At 47.1% G+C, this 23,492-nt stretch overlaps 1 protein-coding gene across 6 annotated transcripts in view; it reads left to right on the forward strand.

Annotated features, from left to right (window-relative positions):
- Window positions 1-23,492, forward strand: part of CENPF (centromere protein F) — a 117,029-nt gene that overhangs the window by 63,871 nt on the left and 29,666 nt on the right. For all 6 annotated transcript variants that reach the window (XM_030557525.1, XM_030557524.1, XM_030557528.1 and 3 more), the window contains 3 exons: window positions 1,171-1,293; window positions 4,371-4,506; window positions 14,800-18,353. In XM_030557525.1, the coding sequence (XP_030413385.1) occupies window positions 1,171-1,293; window positions 4,371-4,506; window positions 14,800-18,353 (3,813 nt within the window). The remainder of the gene's footprint in view (window positions 1-1,170; window positions 1,294-4,370; window positions 4,507-14,799; window positions 18,354-23,492) is intronic.

The raw sequence follows: 23,492 nt of genomic DNA on the forward strand, positions 1-23,492 counted from the left end.
AACTTAAGATAGAGGATAGCACTACACTAATTTCCCTTACCCCCGAAGAATGTAGTTATAGAGACAGAGGTTCAAGCTGAATGTCTTTGTTGGTCCATAAGGTGTACAGATATTGGTTTTTAAGAACATGTAAACTATTCCTTAAATATATAGTAAGTGGAAAAGGTAGAGTAATTTGTCAGTCTCTTGGTATTTGGATTGTACAGAATTAAGTCTAGTTTGGTATTGATCCTTTCCCTTATTGGCTGTTCAACTGCATATTTGGTGATAGCTGATCATCAGTCCAACACCTAAATGTTACCTCTCAAATGAGCAGTTGAGGACTGAGTGGGAATGGGGAAGGATCTTCTAAACCAGTGTTTCCCAAACTTGGGACGCCGCTTGTGTAGGGAAAGCCCTGGCAGGGTGGGCCAGCTTGTTTACCTGTTGCGTCCGCAGGTCCGGCCGATCGCGGCTCCCACTGGCCATTGGCCTGGAGCAGCGAACCACGGCCAGTGGGAGCTGCGATCAGCTGGACTTGCAGACGCGGCAGGTAAACAAATCAGCCCGGCCCTCCAGGGCTTTCCCTACACAAGTGGCGTCCCAAGTTTAGGAAACATTGTTCTAAACCTAATAGGTGTTTGCTTTGACAAAGTATGTTACTTTAAAAAAATTGAGAGCAAGTGTTAAATCTGCTGCCCTTATGGTTGAGCTTAAAAGAAAACACTGGTTGGGATTCCCAATGATTAACAGACTGTACTATAACTATTGCTTAAATTATGTTTCTGAAAATATTTTTCATAACCTTTTCCAGTCTTGAGTTAAAGATTTGTGTTACCTTAACCTGTACTGTTTTTTGGTATGATACAGAATCTAGAATCCAGGACTGGACAGTGAAAGGAAGATGGATTTTTCAGATATATGAGCTATTTTTAATTGCACTTTTTTAAAGCTATCATGCTGAGTTTCAAGGTTTAGGGCTAAATTCTACTCTTAGTTATATAACACAGAAGTCAACAGTTATTCCAAATTTCTCTTTGTGTAGGAGGAAGCATAACATAGCTTATTCTTTTTGCTTTGTTTTATAACATATCTTTGGAGCTCATCATTTAAAGGGACATCAGGAATTTTTTATTTTTTAAAATAGATTAAATATGACTACAAATAAAATGTGATGTGTTTTCTTCATAGGCAGTAGCAGTGAAACAACATTTGGAAAATGACTCCAGTGAGCTTAAACAGAAGCTGTGCAGAGCAGAACAGGCTTTACTAGCAAATCAGTCAAAGGAAAATGACTTGAGGAGAAACTTTGAGGTAAATAAATCAGAGGGGCAAGTGGTATAATTAATCATTTAAACTGGAAATCAGTAAGAACTGGTGCCATTTATGCCTTACTGACTCCCAGGGGAACTCTGCAAGTTCTGTGTTTCCACCAGAAGTTGTGATACTGTCTTATTCCGGCTGTATCTTTTGGGACCATCTTAAAAGACCTATAGCAGTGATACAAAATAAAGCCCTGACCTTGCAGTTTTTGCAATTGATTCCATGTGGACTGACCCCATGCGCAAAATTGGTTGTACGGTGAGGGTTAAAAAAATTATTTTGCAGCAGCATACTACAGATAGGTTTACAGTTCATATGGAATTCTGTCTAATCTAATTATGTAATATGGTTCAAGAGACTTTGTTTAGTCCTAAAAAATAAAATATTTTAAATCTGTTTGACTTCGTTTGGAAATTCTAGAATCATTAGCTGCTTTCTAAGTATGAGTGTGTTTTGCCTAATTCCAAGATTTCATGGAGGAATGGGTATTTTTTTGGGCACACAATCAATTTAAAGGAAGAGAAAATCCCCAAAATGATTTGTATAAATAAACAAGGATCCCTGGGAAGTACTGGCAAACTGTGCCTCTTAGTGTTTACATCTTTAAGTCTCCCCCTCCAGTATAATGTTCTATTACATGTCTTTTTAGTTATATTTGCTTTGTTAACAACCAAAACAAGTACATTTTTACTTTTGAAAGCGCTGTAGACCAGAATTATCAACAAATTTCTAGCTATGAAGCCAGATCCTAACTTGCCATATATCAGCATAGCTCCATTGAAATCAATAAAGTTATTCCAATTTACACTAGAAGGATCTGGCTGTACGTTTTGATTTTAAAAATCCTTGATTGCTGATCACAAGATTTTTCCTTTAATTTGTAGTTAGAAGGAAAATGAAAGGGAAGAGAACTCAGAATTGTCATAGAAGCAACATCAGAGATTGGTTTTTGTTTTTTTTTGAGTTCCTATATTGTGCCAATTGCTGTTCTATCTGAATGCTTTCCAGAGTCGAGAATAATTCAGACGACTAGCATCTATCATTTGAGTTTTGTATTTCTCCCATATCCCCCAGAGCACTGTTTTTCAACCTGTGGTACACAGACCCCTGAGAGTTCTTAGACTGTCTAAGGGGTCCTCAAAAGGTTGTCAGAACAGTGGTTTTCAACCTGTGGACCACTGAGGGTCTACAGACTATGTCCAAGATTTCCAAAGGGGTCTGCACCTCCATTTGAAATTTTCTAGGGTCCGCAAATGGAGAAGAGATTGAAAAACCACTGTCCCAAAGGGTGTGTGGGGGGGTGGTGGGCGGAGGGGAGTGGGAGTGTAAATAAGAAAAATGCTGATGTTAGTTGTCATTTTCCAGGAGTGAATTTCATAGTATTGGGCCAGCTCCTGAAAAAGCCCTGTCTCCTGCATCTGCTAGTTTACTTCTGATGTGTAGACAGTTCCTGAGGAACACAGCTACTAAAGTCTGAGAGAGTAAGATGGTATTTTGGGCGCATGTTCTTTATAGCTTCGAAAATAAAGACTGAGATTCGATTCAGTGTTCTGTTGGGGAATCAGCGGAGTGAGTGAAACAGGACTGATGTACTCAAATGAACCTGTATTACTGAGGAGGTGTGCTGCTATGTTCTGTAACTCTTGCAGATTTTTCAGGGTAGATGCATTCGAGTATAAATACATTGGATTTCGTTTATTCAATCAGGAATTAATGATGGCTTATGTGATTGAGGCCAAATTGTAATTGCAAATGATGCGATGTAGCCTTACCCGATTAAGGTGGGAGAATGCATTTCTTGTAAATGGTTTTGTGAAAGTCCAGCATCAGAGCATGGGATTTTTTTTTTGCAGCTATGTTAGGTTCTTGATTCCAGGTTTTTGTTGAATGCGTATTAATCAGATCGACTGTGCTGAGTCACAGCAAGAGGGATGGGCATATCAGCCATTTAAAGCCCTTGAATTTCATTGGTATTTTGAACATAAGAAGCTGAGAATTCATACAGCTTTGAAACATTTGTCATACATCAGCATTGCCTGAAAATGTTGTTTCTTGACACCTGTGTGTTTTAGAATGATTGATAGCAGAGTGTGTGTGTGTGTGTGTGTTTGTTTCGGTACAACGGTTGGATATTTTGGACTAGGAAGTTGTGAGCCAAAAAGAAAATAACCAGAAGCATCAACAGTTTTATTTATGTTCTTTGGATGACTTGTTTAAATAGATGAAAATACAGACTTACTGTGTCGGCAAGGTTTTAATTTGATTTCCATTCAGACCCTCCCTCTTCTTGAATTTGGCTTCTGTGCACTGGTGCCCATCAGCTCGTAGGAAGTAGATGAATAAATGATGGCTTGCTTCCAACAGAGTCCCACCAGTGCCATGCAATCTATTACCCAGCAATGCAGGAATTTGGGTGGAAGGAGTTAGTTTTTTAGAAATAATTTTATTTAAGTTCCCAGTTAGGACATGGTTGTATGGGGCATTTTAACTTTTCTTAATTTATTTGGAAAAAAGATACTTAGAAAATATACTATCCCAAAGTCCCAGGTATTACAGACTAATACTTTACATCTAATGCTATCTTTCTACCAAAAGCAACTTCATATATTTGACTCATCCACACCGAGAGATGGGTGATCTGAGAACAGGAGCTGGAACGGGAAACTTCTCCTGAATTCTGATACTGGCAGTGAAATTGACTCCCCTCTGTGGCTTTGGGCAAGTCACTTAACTTCACTGACTCTCAGTTTTTGTGGGCTGGATTCTATCCTGTGTCAAGATTTGCTATGGGCAGGCAACAGAGAACTGGTTGCAGCTCCCTGGTTCCATATCCTGAGCCACCTAAGTACTGCTGTGATCTTTGCCAGCTGGGAGATGTCCCCAAAGGATTGTTTTCCCTCTGAGGACTGCCAAGAGTGCAGTTTGTGTTCCTAACGCATGTATGTTGTTAGAAACCAAGGCTCAACTTTCCAGAGTCTTCATGGGACTCCGATGGGTAGTATACCACATCACACTACTCTCAGTTTATTGACTTAATCAATTGTTTTGTAACTAGTGTTTTGTTGTAGGAAATGAAGAAAGAAAAAAACCTTCTTTGCTGCCAGTCTGATCAAAAATCACGAGAAATCCATCAGCTGGAAGAAGAACTAAAAACAGCCAAACAGTTTCTAAAGGAGACCCAGAATTATGCGGAGGAGATGAAAAGTGAGATACACCTTTCTGCCTATTTAAATCATGTTACAAACTATTACTTCAGTGTGGAGTATCTGTAAACCTCATTATAAATGGTGATTTCATAGAATATCAAGGTTGGAAGGGACCTCAGGAGGTCATCCAGTCCAACTCCCTGCTCAAAGCAGGACCAATCCCCAGAAAGATTTTTTTCTTATCCCAGTTTCCTAAATGGCCCCCTTGCGGACTGAACTCACAACCCTGGATTTAGCAGGCCAATGTTAAAACTACTGAGCTATCCCTCCCCGCATACCCAAGAAAAAAAAAATTCCATTGTGTGATATAGTTAAATTAACTTTTAGCTAATACACGCAATTCTCTTTCCAAACTGAGATGGAACTATTTATACAAATCTACTTACTCATAAAATTATATGGTTTTGAAGCTATTTAAAATAAAGAATAAATATGTCTGCAAAAAAACTATATGGTCAGCAAATTAAATACTACAATGTGCTCCTGTATTTTAAAATCCCAGGCAAATAAATATACCTCAAACTATTATCCTTTAGCTTGTATATGGACTCCATCAAGCTAAAATGTGATGAAATGTTACCTTCTGAGCCCTAATTTGACTTTTCCCTGCATTTGTCTATTTGTTTGGGAAAATGCATTTTGCAGACTGAGGTTTAAAAGAACAGGTAATTCTGCAAAGAAGGAGATTGCTCCCACTTATCCCTCTACAAGTCTAACCTCACTTAATTAGATTTCAAAATTAAATTTATGAACCTAGTCCTGCTCCTATTTTAATAAGTATTTCTGCATGCTCAAATCCATGAGGGCATCCAAATAAGTGCTTTGTGTTTTGATCTTATTTTTGGCAAGTGGCAGCACTTTCAGCTAGCTAATAAAATGTAATGCCTTCTAAGTCCATTTTCTTGCTTTCACTATCTTCTATCTGTGATTCTTAAGGTGTCAAATGGTAGCATTATCTCCATTTTCTGGAGGGAATGATTATGAACAAAAAATAAATCAGAAGATGTTTGTGCTGCAGCTCTGCACTGCAACCAACAATAACTTGTCTTAATTGAAACATAACTGAATGTGGGTTTCCAGAGCCCTATGCTGTCACCCTTAACCCTGGACAGTTCTTTCTCTCTAATTAGTCTCTGTTTATCCTCTGTAGTTATACCTTCCCCCCACTTTGAATCACCACCCTAAATAATCCTTCTCCATCCTTTGTGTTGACATATTTCAAATAACTGTAGATTGCTATCATTTCCCTTCCCCTCCCTCTGTCACTGTTTCTCGCCAAGTTCTGGGGTCTTAGAGACACTGAATTTTACTTATCCTGTAGAGGGAATGCTTAGTCTTGTTTTTTTATGATAAGTTGGTGGTGTTCAATAGAATTCTCTTTGCAATTCAGCAAACCTCTTGTATTCTCTGCATCTCTTAATTTTACTCTCTAAAATCAGTCCATCAAACACCTTGATCATTTTTATACATTCTGGATCTTGAAAACAGGAAAATGGACAAATAAGGCACCAAAATTCTTCATTTAAGCTTTGGTACTGTTACCTGTCAACCTTGAGTTTCATAGTACAAGCCATCAGACCTCAGTGAAAATGGGCTGTAGAAACATAAGAACGGCCGTACCGGGTCAGACCAAAGGTCCATCTAGCCCAGTATCTGTCTACCGACAGTGGCCCATGCCAGGTGCCCCAGAGGGAGTGAAGCTAACGGGCAATGATCAAGTGATCTCTCTCCTGCCATCCATCTCAATCCTCTGATGAACAGAGGCTAGGGACACCATTCTTTACCCTTCCTGGCTATTAGCCATTTATGGACTTAGCCACCATGAGTTTATCCATTTCCCCTTTAAACATTGTTATAGTCCTAGCCTTCACAACCTCCTCAGGTAAGGAGTTCCCACAAGTTGACTGTGCACTGTGTGAAGAAGAACTTCCTTTTATTTGTTTTAAACCTGCTACCTATTATTTTCATTTTTCATGATTTTATATACCTCTATCATATCCCCTTTTAGTCTCCTCTTTTTCAAGCTGAAGAGGCCTAGCCTCTTTCATCTTTTCTCATATGGGACCCTCTCCAAACCTCTAATCATTTTAGTTGCCCTTTTCTGAACCTTTTCTAGTGCTAGAATATCTTTTTTGAGGTGAGAAGACCACATCTGTACACAGTATTCGAGATGTGGGCGTACCATGAATTTATATAAGGGCAATAATATATTCTCATGTTCTTTATCCCCTTTTTAATGATTCCTAACATCCTGTTTACTTTTTTGACCGCTTGTGCGCACTGCGTGGACATCTTCAGAGAACTATCCACGATGACGCCAAGATCATTTTCCTGACTCGTAGCTAAATTCGCCCCCATCATATTGTATGTATAGTTGGGGTTATTTTTTCCAATGTGCATTACTTTACATTTATCCACACTAAATCCTATCCCCAAAGTTTCCCCAGTTCCTAATGAATGTAAATCCCTCCTTTCTATACCATTGTCTCATCCACACATTGAGACTCTGAAGCTCTGCCTGCCTACCTGGCCCTGAGCGTGGAACTGGGAGCATTTCTGAGAATGCCACCATAGAGGTCCTGGATTTCAGTCTCTTCCCTAGCAGCTTAAATCTGACTTCCAGGACATCTCTCCTACCCTTCCCTATGTCATTGGTACCTACATGTACCACGATCACCGGCTCCTCCCCAGCACTACACATAAGTCTGTCTAGATGCCTCGAGAGATCCCCAACCTTCGCACCAGGCAAGCAAGTCACCATACAGTTCTCCCGGTCATCACAAACCCAGCTATCTATGTTTCTAATGATCAAATCTCCCATTACTAACATCTGCCTTTTCCTAGCAACTGGAGTTCCCTCCCCCGGAGAGGTAACCTCAGTGCGAGAGGCAACCCCAGCACCATCTGGAAGGAGGGTCCCAACTATGGGAAGGTTTCCCTCTGCTCCCATTGACTGCTCTGCTTCCCTGGGCCTTTCTTCCTCCTCAGCAGCACAGAGGCTGTCTGAGCGGAGGTGGGACAATTCTACAGTGTCCCGGGAAGCCTCATCAACATGCCTCTCTGCCTCTCTTAGCTCCTCCAGTTCCGCCACCCTGGCCTCCAAAGTCCATACATGGTCTGAGGGCCAGGAGCTCCTTGCACCAACTGCACGCATACGCCACCCGCCCACAAGGCAGGTAATCATACATGCTACACTCAGTTCAATAAACTGGATAGCCCCCACTCTGCTGCTGGGCTTCTGCCTGCATTGTCTCTTAGTTAATGGAAGGGTGGTTTAAAAAAAGGGGTTTTGGAATATGGTTTGGATTATAGGTTTTAAGGGGACTATAGGGGAACAGGTAGGACTGACAAGGGACGCCCCCTCCCTTCCCACTCCCCAACTCCCTTGCAAAACTCCTTGTTCTTCTTCGAGTGATTGCTCATATCCATTCCAGTTAGGTGTACGCGCCGCGCGTGCACATTCGTCGGAAAACTTTTACCCTAGCAACTCAGTGGGCCGGCAGGTCGCCCCCTAGAGTGGCGCCACCATGGCGCTCCATATATACTCCTGCCGGCCCACCCGCTCCTCAGTTCCTTCTTACCGCCCGTGTCGGTCGTTGGAACAGTGGAGCGCGGCTTAGCTGACCTCCACTTCCCTAGCTACTCGTTTTCTCGTATATAATTATGCAGTTATAACACTTTTATATATATATATTTGTATGGTTATACGTTTTTTCCTTTGCTAACATGGTTAGTTTAGTTAGCGGGGTTCAGGAAGTAGCCCTTCCATGAGCCCAGTGCCGGAGCCATGCATGGCTCACCAGATTTTCAAAAGGGGCCCGGCTTACCAGAAGCCGCGGCCGAAGAGAGATCTACATGACTCCTGTTTGAAGAATCACACTTGACAGATAAGTGCCCCATTTGCAAGGCTTTTAAGCCGAGAACAAAAAGGTGCGGGACTTTCACTTGCCCCTCCACCTTGGGCGCGGAGCGATGTTCAAGCGGCGGGCAGAAGCGCCTCCTCGGCACCGGACCCCGCCGGTACCACCAAGGCCTTCCGGCACCGACCGTCGCCGGCACCGATGTCGACTCGGCACCGTTCCCTTCTTCCGAGGTCGAGAGAGTCTACGATTCCTGCTGGTGCCTGGCGGCTCCCCGGCACGCGCCGTGGTTGAGCCCCCTGCTCCCGCTACTTCCGTGCCACCTGCATCGCAGCCAGAGAGCTCGCCTCAGTTGCGTTATCCGGCCTGCAGAGGCACCGATGACTTCGGCTCCGTCGATTCCAGTCCCCCAGGACCAGGGAATCCGGTGCCTGGCAGCTCCCCGGCTCGCGCCGTGGTAGAGCTTACTGCTCCTGCTGCTTCTGTGTCAGCTGCACCACAGCTAGACAGCTCGTCTAAGATGGCTCGCCCGGCGCCGACGACGTCGGCACCGTCGATCCCGGTCCCACGAGGGCCGTAGAATCCGGTGCCTGACGGCTCCCCGGCACGCGCCGTGGTTGAGCGTATTGCTCCTGCTGCTTCCGTGCCAGCGGCACCGCAGCCAGAGAGCTCGTCTAGTCGGATCGCCATGCGCTGACACCTACTACGGCACCGATGACGTCGTCACCGTCGATCCCGGTCCCATAAGGGCCGTAGAATCCGGTGCCTGACGGCTCCCCGGCACGCGCCGTGGTTGAGCGTATTGCTCCTGCTGCTTCCGTGCCAGCGGCACCGCAGCCAGAGAGCTCGTCTAGTCGGATCGCCCGGCGCCGACGCCTGCTCCGGCACCGATGACGTCGTCACCGTCGATCCCGGTCCCACAAGGGCCGTGGAATCCGGTGCCTGATGGCTCCCCGGCACGCGCCGTGGTTGAGCGTTTGCTCCGGCTGCTTCCGTGCCAACGGCACCGCAGCCTGAGGGCTCGTCTACGTCGGATCGCCCGGCACCGACACCTGCTGCGGCACCGATGGCGTCGGCACCGTCGATCCCGGTCCCACACGGGCCGTAGAATCCGGTGCCTGACGGCTCCCCGGCACGCGCCGTGGTTGAGCGTATTGCTCCGGCTGCTTCCGTGCCAACGGCACCGCAGCCAGAGCTCGTCTACGTTGGATCGCCCGGCACCGACACCTGCTGCGGCACCGATGACGTCGGCACCGTCGATCCCGGTCCCGCAAGGGCCATAGTATCCGGTGCCTGACGGCTCCCCGGCACGCGCCGTGGTTGAGCGTATTGCTCCGGCTGCTTCCGTGCCAACGGCACCGCAGCCAGAGCTCGTCTACGTCGGATCGCCCGGCACCGACACCTGCTGCGCCACCGATGACGTCGGCACCGTCGATCCCGGTCCCGCAAGGGCCTTAGTATCCGGTGCCTGACAGCTCCCCGGCGCGCGCCGTGGTCGAGCTACTTCTCCGGCTGCTTCCGTGCCCACGGCACCGCGGCCAGAGGGCTAGTCTAAGTCGGATCGCCCGGCACCGACACCTGCTTCGGCACCGTCGATCCCGGTCCCGCAAGGGCCGTAGAATCCGGTGTCCGACGGCTCCCCGGCACGCGCCGTGGTTGAGCGTATTACTCCCGCTGCTTCAGTGCTGACGGCACCCCAGCCAGACGGCTTATCTAACTCGGTTCTCCCGGCACCGGCACCTACCGAAGCTCTGATGACCTCGGTACCATGGATCCCGGCCCCACGAGGGCCGTCGAATCCGGTGCCTGACAGCTCCCCAGTACGCACTGTGGTTGAGCCTGCTGTTCCCTGCGCGCCGGAGATGTTACCAACGGCGAGGGCTCTCAGTGCCATGACGGAGTCAGTGCTGCCTGACCCGGGCACCGCCGGTACGGGTAATACAGTCTCTTCAAGGGACTGTCCCCTGTCAGTACAGCAGAGCGGCACCGTCTATGATCACGGTCCCGCAGACGCGCCAAGTCCTGTCGGCACACCGGACACCACTGGCAGTCCCGGTACTGTTTTCCTCGGTACGGGTCACACTCACTGCACCGGTCGGTATCCCGTTCGCCGACCCGCTATCGGCACCGTTCCGACATCTGGCACCGGGGCAGGTACCTTGACTCCTGTAGCTCTTCTCCGAGCCTCGAGATCTCGGTCGACCTCCCGACACCGTTCTGGTTGCGGGTCTGGATCTCGTTCCAGGTACCGATACGCCTCCCGATGCCGGTCCCCGGTGCCGAGTTGGGCAAGGTCCGAGTGAGTCAGGGACTCGGCCCGTGCCCTCTTTTAGTACCTCCATGGCCGTCCGGACACGCATCCGTGTCACCCCATATGCGCGGATTTTATGCTCAGGACCACGATCCTGATATCATGGCCAGCGGGCGCCAGACCCGAAGCGGAAAGAGCCTTAGCGAATGCAAGGTGTACTCTGCAGGGGCCCTGCACCTCTGGGGTGCGAAGCAACAAGCCTTGCTTAGCTGCGATACTTATAGCACCTGGGTGGAGGAGTTTCTCCCTCGAACCTCCCACCTAGAGTTCGCTGCCGTCTTGGAGGACGGGGGAAAGGATTTACCCTTTGTTGGTAAAGGCATCTTCGCGGCAGAGACAGCCCCAGACTGCGAAGCCTGCTGGACAATAGGGTCCTAATGCGTCTCAGCATGTATACGCCTGCGACCAAACGCAGGCCTTTATGGCCCCAGCCGCCATACTCTGGGCCTAGCCAGAGGCAGAACTCTGGAAAACGGCAAGGCCAAGGTGGTCGCAGACAAACGTCAGGCCCCCTAAAAAGCCAAAGTCGAGGTCCCTCGCAATTACCACTGGGACCAAAGACGGACCTTCCAAGGTTCACCGGAGGGCGGTGTACCAGTCGCAGGACGGGATCCTGATCCCGCTTTCTCCTGGCATGGCCCCAGTTACTTTTAGGTCGCTGGGTCCTGCGCACGATGGAGCATAGGTACCACCTTAAAATTGCTCCAGCCCTGTCCCCCTTCAGCGGACAAAAGGGGCTACCGGTTTTACTCCCGTTATGCCCTAGTCCCCCACTCGACCACAGGTCAGACCTTCCTGGTCCTGCATGGACTCAACCGGTTTGGGATAAGGTTGAAGTTCTGCATGGTATCCCTGGGAACCATTATTCCATCCTTGCCTCTGGGGGGCTACTATGCCGCCCTGGATAGGAAGGACGCGTACTTTTGCAATGCCATCTTCCCTCCGCATGGGAGATGCCTCCGCTTTATAGCCAGCGGTGAATACTCCCGGTTTACGGCCATAGTCGCCGCCTACCGTAGCTATGTCGGATATGCGTTTTTCCGTATTGGGACGATTCGCTTATCCGAGGAGACTCTGACACACAACCCACTCAGCCGTGGGCTTCGTCACGGTCTTATTCACAGATCAAGGCCTGATGATTACTATAGAGCAATCCACTCTGGTTCCCACGCAGAGGTTGGGCTTCCTAGGGGCTAGCTTGGTCTCCTACCTAGCGGAGCCTGCTTATCGCAACTGCGGTTTTAGGCGATGGCATCAATCATCTGAGGTCTGAAGGCTTTCCCAACGACCTCAGCTCGTTCTTGTCTCAGTCTCCTGGGTCCATGGTTGCCCGCAAGTTTGTAACCAAACACGCCAAGCTCCGCCTCCGTCCTCTCCAAGTCTGGCCCACCTCGGCGTACCGCTTGGACAGGGAGCCAATGGTCATGGTAGTCACCGTTCCCTCGAACGCCTTAGGCTCCCTAGAGTGGTGGCTAACCCCCTCCTTGGTGTGGACAGGATGCGGTTTCATGACGGCGGACGCATCATCTCTCTGCTCGAGTGCTCATGGTCACCTCCGAGCTTAAGGCCTTCGGTCTTCTAGAGAGCTGGCATTCCTCATTAATGCCCCAAAAATCAGAGTAGTCCGCCTGGCGTGCCAGGGGTTCCAGCGGCAGCTGCGAGGCCGTTGTATCTCGGTGTTTACAGCCAACACAATGGCCAGGTGCTTCATAAACATTCAGGGGGGACATAGTCCTCCCCCCTTTTTTTGTCAGGAGGCCATCCATTTCCGGGTCTTTTGCATGGCCCGCTCGATGGAGCTGGCGACGTCCTTTCTCCCAGGCGTTCGGAACGTCTTATCTCTTTGACTCAGCAGGTCTTTCCTGTCTTACGAGTCATCACTCTGCCCCATGTGAGGCGTCCCGCTTTCCGGAAGTGGAAATGGTTCCTCACACAGACCTGTTCGCTCACCGCGAGTGCAGGAAATGCCAGGTGTCCTGCTCCTTCCAAGGTCTCTCCTCGGAATCGATCTTGGACGCATTCCTGATACCGTGGAACGGCCAACTGCATTATGCCTTCCCGCTGTTCCCACTGGTTCGTTACGTCCTGCTCAAATTCCGCAGGGGCGGAGCGTGCGTCATCATGATCACTCCAGAGTGGTCCAGGCAGCACTGACATACCACGTTGCTCGGCCTGTCAGCCCAGACCTCATCACTCAGGGCAATGACAGGCTTCGTCACTCGGACCTGCAGCCTCTTCGCCTCACGGTGGCTCCTGCGTACCTGAGTTGGGGTGACAGGCAGCCTTCCACCTGGTCAACGTACCGAGCCAGGTGGAAGCGTTTCCTTTACAGCTGCAGTACGCTCGATCTTGCTCCTGCTGAGGTCTCGATCCCCTCTATCTGGCCTGCCTCTGGCCTTCAGCGGCAGGATCTGGCGGTATCATCGCTGAGGATACGCTCAGCAGCCGTCCCTACCTTCCAGCAGGCTAAGATGGACGTTCAGTGTCCCACGCTCTATGGGTTCGAGGTCCCTCAAGGGCTTGGAGCGCTTGCACCCTCGGGTGCGCCGCCCAGCCCCGCCCTGGGGCCTCATCCTAGTCTTGGCCAGACGGGTCTCTGAGATCAGAGCTCTTACGAAGGTTCCACAAAGACAAGGTGCAGTTGTGACCGCACCCGGCTTTCCTCCCTAAGGTGTTTTGGCCTTTCATGTTACCCACAGCTCAACGCAATGGGCATAACCTTTGCACTCCTTGGACATCTGTGGAGTGCTCGCATTATCTTGTGCTGACAGAATCATTTCCTAAGGTGCCCCAGCTCTGCCCCGGTAGCGGGCCAAAGGGAGGGCTTGCTTGTTTTCCTCTCAGAGGATCTCATCTTGGGTGATGGCGGACATCCCCACTTGTTCTGATTTGGCTCATATTTCACCAAGCCACATCACCGTGCATTCTACCAGGGCTCAGGCTTCATCTGCCGCCTTGCTGGCTCGTGTTTCTACCCACGAGACCTGTCGCGAAGCTCCATTGGTCCTCGGTCCTTACCTTTGCTTCGCAGTATGCCCTGGTTCAGCAGTCAAGGGAGGCTGTAGCCTCTGGCTCGGCAGTTTTATTCTGCCATATTTCACTCCGACCCCATCGCCTTTGTAAGGCTTGGGATTCACCTAACTGGAATGGATATGAGCAATCACTCGAAGAAGAAAAGACGGTTACTCACCTTTGTAACTGTTGTTCTTCGAGATGTGTTGCTCATATCCATTCCGCACCCGCCCTCCTTCCCCACTGTCGGAGTAGCCGGCAAGAAGGAACTGAGGAGCGGGTGGGCCGGCAGGAGTATATATGGAGCGCCATGGTGGCGCCACTCTAGGGGGCGACCTGCCGGCCCACTGAGTTGCTAGGGTAAAAGTTTTCCGACGAATGTGCACGCGCGGCGCGTACACCTAACTGGAATGGATATGAGCAACACATCTCGAAGAACAACAGTTACAAAGGTGAGTAACCGTCTTTTAGCAGCCCCTGGTCGCTGGTGCACAGCTTTATAAAGCCCTGGCCTGAATTAATGCCCCGCCCACTGATTAAGGCTCAGCCAATTACCAGAGGCTTTGAGCTTTCAAACCTTCCTTTGAAGCTCACGACCTCCAACTGCCAACCACAGCACACAGTCCTTCAAACAAACAAACAGATTGCCAAACATAAGCTCAGCACACCGCACTCAGCAAGTAACCCCCAAACACACACACACACACACACACTCTACAGACAGTCACTTACCCCACAGATGATGTATTTGCTCCTCCTTCACCTGGAGAAGACCCTTGCAAAACTCCCTGTTAGCAGCCCCAGTTAGAACTGTAAAGCATAGAGTGATTTGACTAACAATAGTATGTTCTTTCTGCAAAACTGAATTCTGACAATGCTAAAATGATCTCAGCTATACAATTTCATGGTTTGGAAATAAAGGCAGTTTTTGAACACAATGTGATATATGTAATTATATTCTGAAATACTAAGAAAATTTATTGCTAGATGAAAAATTGAAACATGTCAATATTGCCATTTTATAGTATTACCCATAAAAGCTAATATTGCATATTTGACATAGTTTGCTTTCACAAATTAAACCACTTAATTGTTATTATTACTATAGATAAGAGTTTGTCTCAGGAAGAAAACCTAAAGATACTCCAAGAGAAACTCAAACAACAAGATGCCTCTCTCACTTTGGAGAAATTGAAATTATCTATAGCTGATCTGGAAAAGCAACGAGACTCCATTCAGCATCTGCTGAAGCAAAGAGAAAACCATACTGAGGAACTAAACAGTAAGATAAGTAAAATGGAGAAGGAATCAGAAGCCTTGCTGAAAGTCCTCAGATTAAAGGAGAGAGAATGTGAAGAACTAAAAAAGGAGTTTACTATTCTTTTTCAATGGAAAAATGAAAATGAACAACTTGTGAATAAACTTGAGTCCGAAAAGGAAGAATTGCTGAGCAAAATTAATGACTTGGAGAGTTCTCTCAAGATTCAACAAGTTAAAAGTAATGAAAATAGTGAGACTGTTCGAATAATGGTAAATGAGAAGGAATTATATTGTTTGGAGATTAAAAATCTCAGAGACATGGTGGAATATAAAAGTGCAAAACTAGAGACACAGAAAAAAGCTTATGATGAACTTCAACAGGAAGCGGAATGTTCAGATCAAAAATATAGGAAAGAAATAGAAAATATGACTTGGAAAATATCTCAGTTCACCATCCAAGTTGAAATTCTAGAACAAAAACTACAGTTAGCAGCAAATGCAGTACAGGAGAAGGATCAATGTTATCATGAGTTGCATGGTGAACATGAGAAAATTTGCTGTCTTGTAAAATCAAAAGAGATTTCTGAAGTAAGAGAAGATAGAGAATTTCATTTACAGAATAATCATTGCAAGATTGATGACCAACAACTTCCAGTGAAAAATTGCATCACAGATATATTAATGAGAGAACCTGGAACAGTCACTGAGGATTGGGAAGATCATTGTGCAAAACCTGTCCTAGAAACAGATAAAAATGATCAACAAGATATGTCAGTCCTACAAGATCAGGTCTCTTCTCCTGAGATTTCATTAATGGCTCAATCGCAGTTTAAGTCACATTTGCAGAAACCCTTTGAAAAGTTGGTTCAAATCAAAGTCGAGACAGAAAAAAAGCTAATTGAAGCAGAACAGATGCATGAAAGTTTTGTGACAGAGACTAAAAACCATATCAGTAACTTGCAAGGGGATACTTCTGCTCAGCAGGATTGTGTTGATAAAACATTAGCTGCCCTTGAGGAAAAGGAAAAGCAACTGCAAACTTTGAACAAAGAATTAGAAACTCAACAAGCAGAGATTCGGGATTTAAAAAGCAATAATAAATTGCTTGAGGATTCAGTAAAGCAGCTACAACTTGTGCTTGATACGTGGAATTTAGAGAAAAAAGACATGTCTACAATGCTTTCCTTACATGAAAAAGAAATTGAGGACCTTACTGAAGAAAACGTAACCCTTAAGGGCATTAACAAGGCTTTAGAACAAGAAAAAGTAGACTTACTAGAAACAAACATAATTTTTTCTAATAGATTAAAGGAAAGAGAGGAGAGCATTTCTGAGTTGTCCAGAAGACATAAGGAGGAAAGACTGTCACTCATAGAAGGATATGAAGAAATTGAAAAAGAACTTGTAGATCTACAAGGAAAATACAAATCAATGGAAGAAAAAAGTACCAACATGGAAGGCATTTTAAGACAGCAAAAAAGTCACTTTCAGAAGAGTAAAGCAAAATCAGAACGACAAGAGAAACAACTTAGGGATGAGCATAATGAATTCTTCTCTAAACTAGTGTCCTTAGAGGGAAAAAATAAAGATTTGATTCAAGAACTTGAGAAAGTACAGTCAGAATTGCAATTTAAACAATCTGAGATTGCTCATATCCAAAATGTATCTTCAGCTGAGCTGGATTGTTTAAGACAGGAAATGTTAAATGTCAGGGCAGAACAAAACAAAATGCAAGAACAACATAACATCTTGCTTCAAGAAAATGAGCAACTGAGCAAGGTAATGAAAACAGAGACTGAATGTGTAACATGTGACTTAGTTCATGACAGAGGGCCTACATCAGAACAGTTAAGAGTGTCCATGGAAGAAAAAGAGAATGAGCTGAATAAATATCAAGTTAAACTTGAGCTACTTCAGATGGATCTTGAGGACAGAGAAGTCTCTGTAGAAAACTACAGCACACAGGTAATACAGTTGGAGGCTGCTTTAAAAAGGGTGGAAAGAAAACTTGAGGAAAGTGAAAAGGAAAAAGAGAGGTTGCAGCAAGAATTACAAACTATTAAAGAGGATTTGGAAACTCCAGATCCTAAGCTTATAATAATGGATAAGAATGACCAAACAATGGAGTCTGTTGTTGATTCTGTTTCCGAGGTCAGCTCTAAAAGAGCAATAGATGAGCGGTATTCTTTAGTTCCTCATGAGCTGACGCCAAGCCAGAATGATGATGTCCAGCTGATATCCTCTTTACAGATGACAGTGAACAGACTAAATGAATTGGAGAAAATGTGTGAAATTTTGCAGATTGAAAAGTTAGCATTAACATCTGAGCTTAATGACTCAAAAACTGAATGCACCACTACTGATAAAATGACAGAAGAGGTAATAAAAGTAGTGAGTGAAGTTAAAATATTAAAAGATGAAAAAGCTATTTTTCCTGATGAATTAATGGATCAGAGTGTTGAAAATGAAGTGGGAATACACTTTGATAATGAGCAAATGTCTTTCAAATCCCTGGAATGTAGTGCTGAACCTAACTATAGCTATGAAGATTTAAAACTGTCCAACAAAGAAGTTAAAATGCGCTTTGCTGAGGTAAAAGAGAAAATTTTCTCTTTACAAAAAGAGCATAAAATCTTACATGAGCAACACTGTAGTATGCTCTTCAAAGTGTCTGAGCTACAGTCCTGTATTGAAACTCTTAAGGCAGAAAATTCTGCATTGTCAACAAGTCTGAATAAAGTTAGCGCTGATTCAGTGGAAGTGCAGGTGACTTCTCGCCAAAAAGATGGAGAATTTAAATTAGAGGAAACCAAGTCCACATTTTCTCCATCATGTCTTAATGAGATGCCATATTTTGCAGAAGCAAATCTTTTGGAATTGTCCTTTGACAATGATCTGTGGAAATGGAGAGAAAAAAGTATGCGGCTGAATATTTCTCAAGAATCTGTTCTAGGAGATACAACAGAAATTAGTTTAGTAGAAGAGCCCCAAAATGATCAGGCATTGGACTTCATTGCAAAGAGAGAGAGCATTATACAAAGAAAATCTAATCTTGAGAGTAATATTAAAGAACTTCAGATATTATGTCAGACATACGAAAAGTCCATCAAGAGATTTGAAGAGCAATTCCAGTCTCGTGAAAATATGAAAAATGAGATACAAGAGCTAAAACAACTAATTATTTCTGAAAGGAAAGAATTGGATGATCTCAGAAAGCAAAATGTATCTGACAATGAACAGTGGCAACAAAAACTGAGTAATGTGACCATGGAAATGGAATATAAGCTGGCAGCAGAGAAGAAACAGGTTGAACACTTGTCTCTGGAGCTAGAAGTAGCAAGACTCCAGCTGCAAGGCCTTGATTTAAGTTCACGTTCCCTGCTATGCACAGATGTTGAAGATGTAAGTAATGAATTTTGTGTACATCATAGTTTTCATTTATTTTATAGTAAAACCAAAACCAGGTTCTCTTAGGTAAAATGGAAATGATTTAAAATGATTTGTCCTATATCTTAGTTGAAATGGTACAGTACAGAAACTAACAAAGCCATATTTTTTTCAGTCTCTGTTATCAATGCCAGATAAGAGCAATATCAATATACTTTGCTGACAATTAATAAAGCATTTTATACTTAAGCTTTTAAGAGTATTATAAACAGCAAAAATATTAAATTGTGTCCTTTTTAAAATCTATTCTCTATTCTAACAGTAGCATGGAAATCTGATTAAATCTGTTATTTTACAGACTTCTGACTATCAAAGATGCAGGAGGTCTTTAGCGGGACACCTGAAAACATGATAAAATGTGCACATTTTGTTTGTTCTGCGGCCCAGCTTTTCTCCTAATTCATAACAAAGTGGTGATGCCTCTCATGTGTAGAACTGGGAGGTGGACCAGTGTTATTGCTGGATGCTCCAGGACTAAGCGCCACCCTTCAATTCAGGCCACCAGAAATTTTGTCCAGCAGCAGAACAAGTTGGCAGTTTAGTTTCTCCCAACAACTTTGTTTTATAACTAATTTTAATTAATTTTTCTGCAATACTGATTTCATTTCAACTTCTTGCTCTTCTCTTCATCTCCTCAAGTAAGTTCTCTGGATCTGCAAACACAACACTTCTCAGTAACTCTTTGACTGCTATTGCGAGCCCTGCAAGATCAAGCTAAGTCCAAGTAGTGCAGTGGGCAATTTTTTAGGAGTCTTAGAGGATGACCTATGTCCTGCTGCTACCTACAAGCCACAAATCCTTGCTGTGTGAGGGGATGGAGCTTTGTTGGACCAGCGCACTAGTGCCATGCATGCACACGTAAACACACCCATTTGAAGCCCTGACTTCATTGTGAGAAGGCTTGATCAGGAGCATGAGGATTCTTAAGGAGATGAGAACCCCACATAGCTGGCACAGGCATAACGCCTGGAAACTCCATATGCTCTGGGTCCCAAAAAAGACAAAAGGAATTGTCCCCTTTGTAAAGAAGTAATAATGAGCAGATTGTATAAACATCAGGCTTTAAACCTTTTCTCTTGCCCTCCCAGTTTTAGGATGTGTTTGCTGGGCTTTTCTCCTATATACGGGTCTCCAGGAGTGCTCTGTATCAGGCTCCCTGTCCTCTCCCACCCTGGAGTATATCTGGGTGTGCAGAGACGTGCTACTTCTGTGAAGCCCTGTCTCAGGTGACAGGGTAATATAAATTGTTCATCTCTGCTTTTCATCCTGGGACCCTCTTTCAACCATGGAAGAGGGTTCAAATTTTAGGTGCAATGGTGTGGACAGATGGGATCAAACCAGTGGTCCATTGAGTCCACTATGTCATCTGACAGTGGCCAGTACGTCTGCAGAAAAAAACAGATCTCTTGAAGTATGGGCCCCTATTTCATCTGTACCTGAGCTGCCTACAATTAACAGCCTGGGTGTCAAAAGAAAAGTGTAGTTCAGCAGAGATTATCCATTCCCCTAACTGATACATTTTGATATCCAGACAGAATTCAATCATATATATATAATTGGTGCCCAGCACAATGGGGTCCAGGTATATAATTAGTACAAAAAATTAATAATCACAACATTTTGATGTTCTTTATTCAGGTACGTCAAATTCCCAATTGAGCACCAAATGTTAAGATTCATCAGACTGACCAGCAGTTGGTTTTTCTAGTTGCTATTTGTTCCTAAAATCAGATTTTGGAATTAGTTCCTCAAGCTGTACAAGAACTACACTTGGTTGGTTGTAAAGAAAAGGTTATTCTTACAGCCCAGAAACCTTTCTGCCCAAAGTAAATTCCTCTTTCCACAATTCTAGGAAATTAGTTTGTTTCAACTTTAACTTTGGAAGTGTTGTGGCATTAGCAGGGATTGCTAGAGCTCTAAAAGTGTATCTTAAGCATATAAAAATATATATGCCAGTCATATACTCATCTCTTTCCATCCAAAATGCAGGACCTGGGCATTTCAAAGTTGCTACAGACAAGATGTTAAAATCCTTCACTAGTTGGCATGCTAGGCCTTTGAGAAACCATTCACTGAGTGAATCAAGGCTCTCTCCATAAGGTCCCTAGTGGTATTGTGGGGCAGAAGTATCTGAGCCTCATTTGAGGAAGATTTGCACAGTAGGTTCCTATTTCTCTGCAGAGGCATCCTTTGTAGTGTGACAAAGTTTCTCCTCTACCTTAGTGGGTCCTGCGCTTGTTGGCAGATTTTACTCTCCTCACAGATTCATCCTGTGGGTCAGAAAATAGCCCAGAGACCTTCCCCTCTGGTAGAAGCCACAGTCCTGGTCAATTTCTCCTGTGTTTGATCAGGAAATGGGAAGTTTGTGGGGAACCCAGGTCTGCCCTCTACTCCAGGTTCCAGTCCAGGGCCCTGTGGATTGCAGCTGCAGCTACTTCCCCATGTCCTCCTCCCAACACCTTCTTTGTCTTCACCACCAGACCTTTCTCCTGATGTTTGATAATGCTTGTACTTTTCAGTCCTACAGCCATAAGCCTACTCACTCTCAGCTTCTTACATGCCTCTTGCTCCCAGTTCCTTGCACACACTTCCTCTCCTCTGGCTCCCCATTGGCCTGACTGGAGTGAACCCTTTTATAGCATCAGAGGGCTTTAATTAAAGTCAAGTGCTTAACAGCCTCACCTGACTCTTAGCAAGTTAATTGGAATCAGGTGTTCTCATTAGCCTGGAGCAGCCCCTGCTCTGGTCACTCAGGGAACAGAAAACTGCTAATCCAGTACCCAATATATCTCCCTTCTACTACTCTATTGTTCCCAACTGGCCTGGGTCTATCACAGTAGGTTGCTACTTGGTTGGTTCCCAAATAATTCCTTCAATACCAAGCTTTTGCTCTATATGGCGGGATCTCCTAATTCTGTCCTGTTCTGTGAAAAACTAAAATTCTTCTTCGAGTGATTGCTCATATCCATTCCAGTTAGGTGTACGCGCCGCGCGTGCACATTCGTCGGAAAACTTTTACCCTAGCCACTCAGTGGGCCGGCAGGTCGCCCCCTAGAGTGGCGCCACCATGGCGCTCCATATATACTCCTGCCGGCCCACCCGCTCCTCAGTTCCTTCTTACCGCCCGTGTCGGTCGTTGGAACAGTGGAGCGCGGCTTAGCTGACCTCCACTTCCCTAGCTACTCGTTTTCTCGTATATAATTATGCAGTTATAACACTTTTATATGTATATATTTGTATGGTTATACGTTTTTCCTTTGCTAACATGGTTAGTTTAGTTAGCGGGGTTCAGGAAGTGGCCCTTCCATGAGCCCAGTGCCGGAGCCATGCATGGCTCACCAGATTTTCAAAAGGGGCCCGGCTTACCAGAAGCCGCGGCCGAAGAGAGATCTACATGACTCCTGTTTGAAGAATCACACTTGACAGATAAGTGCCCCATTTGCAAGGCTTTTAAGCCGAGAACAAAAAGGTGCGGGACTTTCACTTGCCCCTCCACCTTGGGCGCGGAGCGATGTTCAAGCGGCGGGCAGAAGCGCCTCCTCGGCACCGGACCCCGCCGGTACCACCAAGGCCTTCCGGCACCGACCGTCGCCGGCACCGATGTCGACTCGGCACCGTTCCTTTCTTCCGAGGTCGAGAGAGTCTACGATTCCTGCTGGTGCCTGGCGGCTCCCCGGCACGCGCCGTGGTTGAGCCCCCTGCTCCCGCTACTTCCGTGCCACCTGCATCGCAGCCAGAGAGCTCGCCTCAGTTGCGTTATCCGGCCTGCAGAGGCACCGATGACTTCGGCTCCGTCGATTCCAGTCCCCCAGGACCAGGGAATCCGGTGCCTGGCAGCTCCCCGGCTCGCGCCGTGGTAGAGCTTACTGCTCCTGCTGCTTCTGTGTCAGCTGCACCACAGCTAGACAGCTCGTCTAAGATGGCTCGCCCGGCGCCGACGACGTCGGCACCGTCGATCCCGGTCCCACGAGGGCCGTAGAATCCGGTGCCTGACGGCTCCCCGGCACGCGCCGTGGTTGAGCGTATTGCTCCTGCTGCTTCCGTGCCAGCGGCACCGCAGCCAGAGAGCTCGTCTAGTCGGATCGCCATGCGCTGACACCTACTACGGCACCGATGACGTCGTCACCGTCGATCCCGGTCCCATAAGGGCCGTAGAATCCGGTGCCTGACGGCTCCCCGGCACGCGCCGTGGTTGAGCGTATTGCTCCTGCTGCTTCCGTGCCAGCGGCACCGCAGCCAGAGAGCTCGTCTAGTCGGATCGCCCGGCGCCGACGCCTGCTCCGGCACCGATGACGTCGTCACCGTCGATCCCGGTCCCACAAGGGCCGTGGAATCCGGTGCCTGACGGCTCCCCGGCACGCGCCGTGGTTGAGCGTTTGCTCCGGCTGCTTCCGTGCCAACGGCACCGCAGCCTGAGGGCTCGTCTACGTCGGATCGCCCGGCACCGACACCTGCTGCGGCACCGATGGCGTCGGCACCGTCGATCCCGGTCCCACACGGGCCGTAGAATCCGGTGCCTGACGGCTCCCCGGCACGCGCCGTGGTTGAGCGTATTGCTCCGGCTGCTTCCGTGCCAACGGCACCGCAGCCAGAGCTCGTCTACGTTGGATCGCCCGGCACCGACACCTGCTGCGGCACCGATGACGTCGGCACCGTCGATCCCGGTCCCGCAAGGGCCATAGTATCCGGTGCCTGACGGCTCCCCGGCACGCGCCGTGGTTGAGCGTATTGCTCCGGCTGCTTCCGTGCCAACGGCACCGCAGCCAGAGCTCGTCTACGTCGGATCGCCCGGCACCGACACCTGCTGCGGCACCGATGACGTCGGCACCGTCGATCCCGGTCCCGCAAGGGCCATAGTATCCGGTGCCTGACAGCTCCCCGGCGCGCGCCGTGGTCGAGCTACTTCTCCGGCTGCTTCCGTGCCCACGGCACCGCGGCCAGAGGGCTAGTCTAAGTCGGATCGCCCGGCACCGACACCTGCTTCGGCACCGTCGATCCCGGTCCCGCAAGGGCCGTAGAATCCGGTGTCCGACGGCTCCCCGGCACGCGCCGTGGTTGAGCGTATTACTCCCGCTGCTTCAGTGCTGACGGCAC

Source organism: Gopherus evgoodei, chromosome 3, assembly GCF_007399415.2.
Source record: "Gopherus evgoodei ecotype Sinaloan lineage chromosome 3, rGopEvg1_v1.p, whole genome shotgun sequence".
NCBI lineage: Eukaryota > Metazoa > Chordata > Testudines > Testudinidae > Gopherus > Gopherus evgoodei.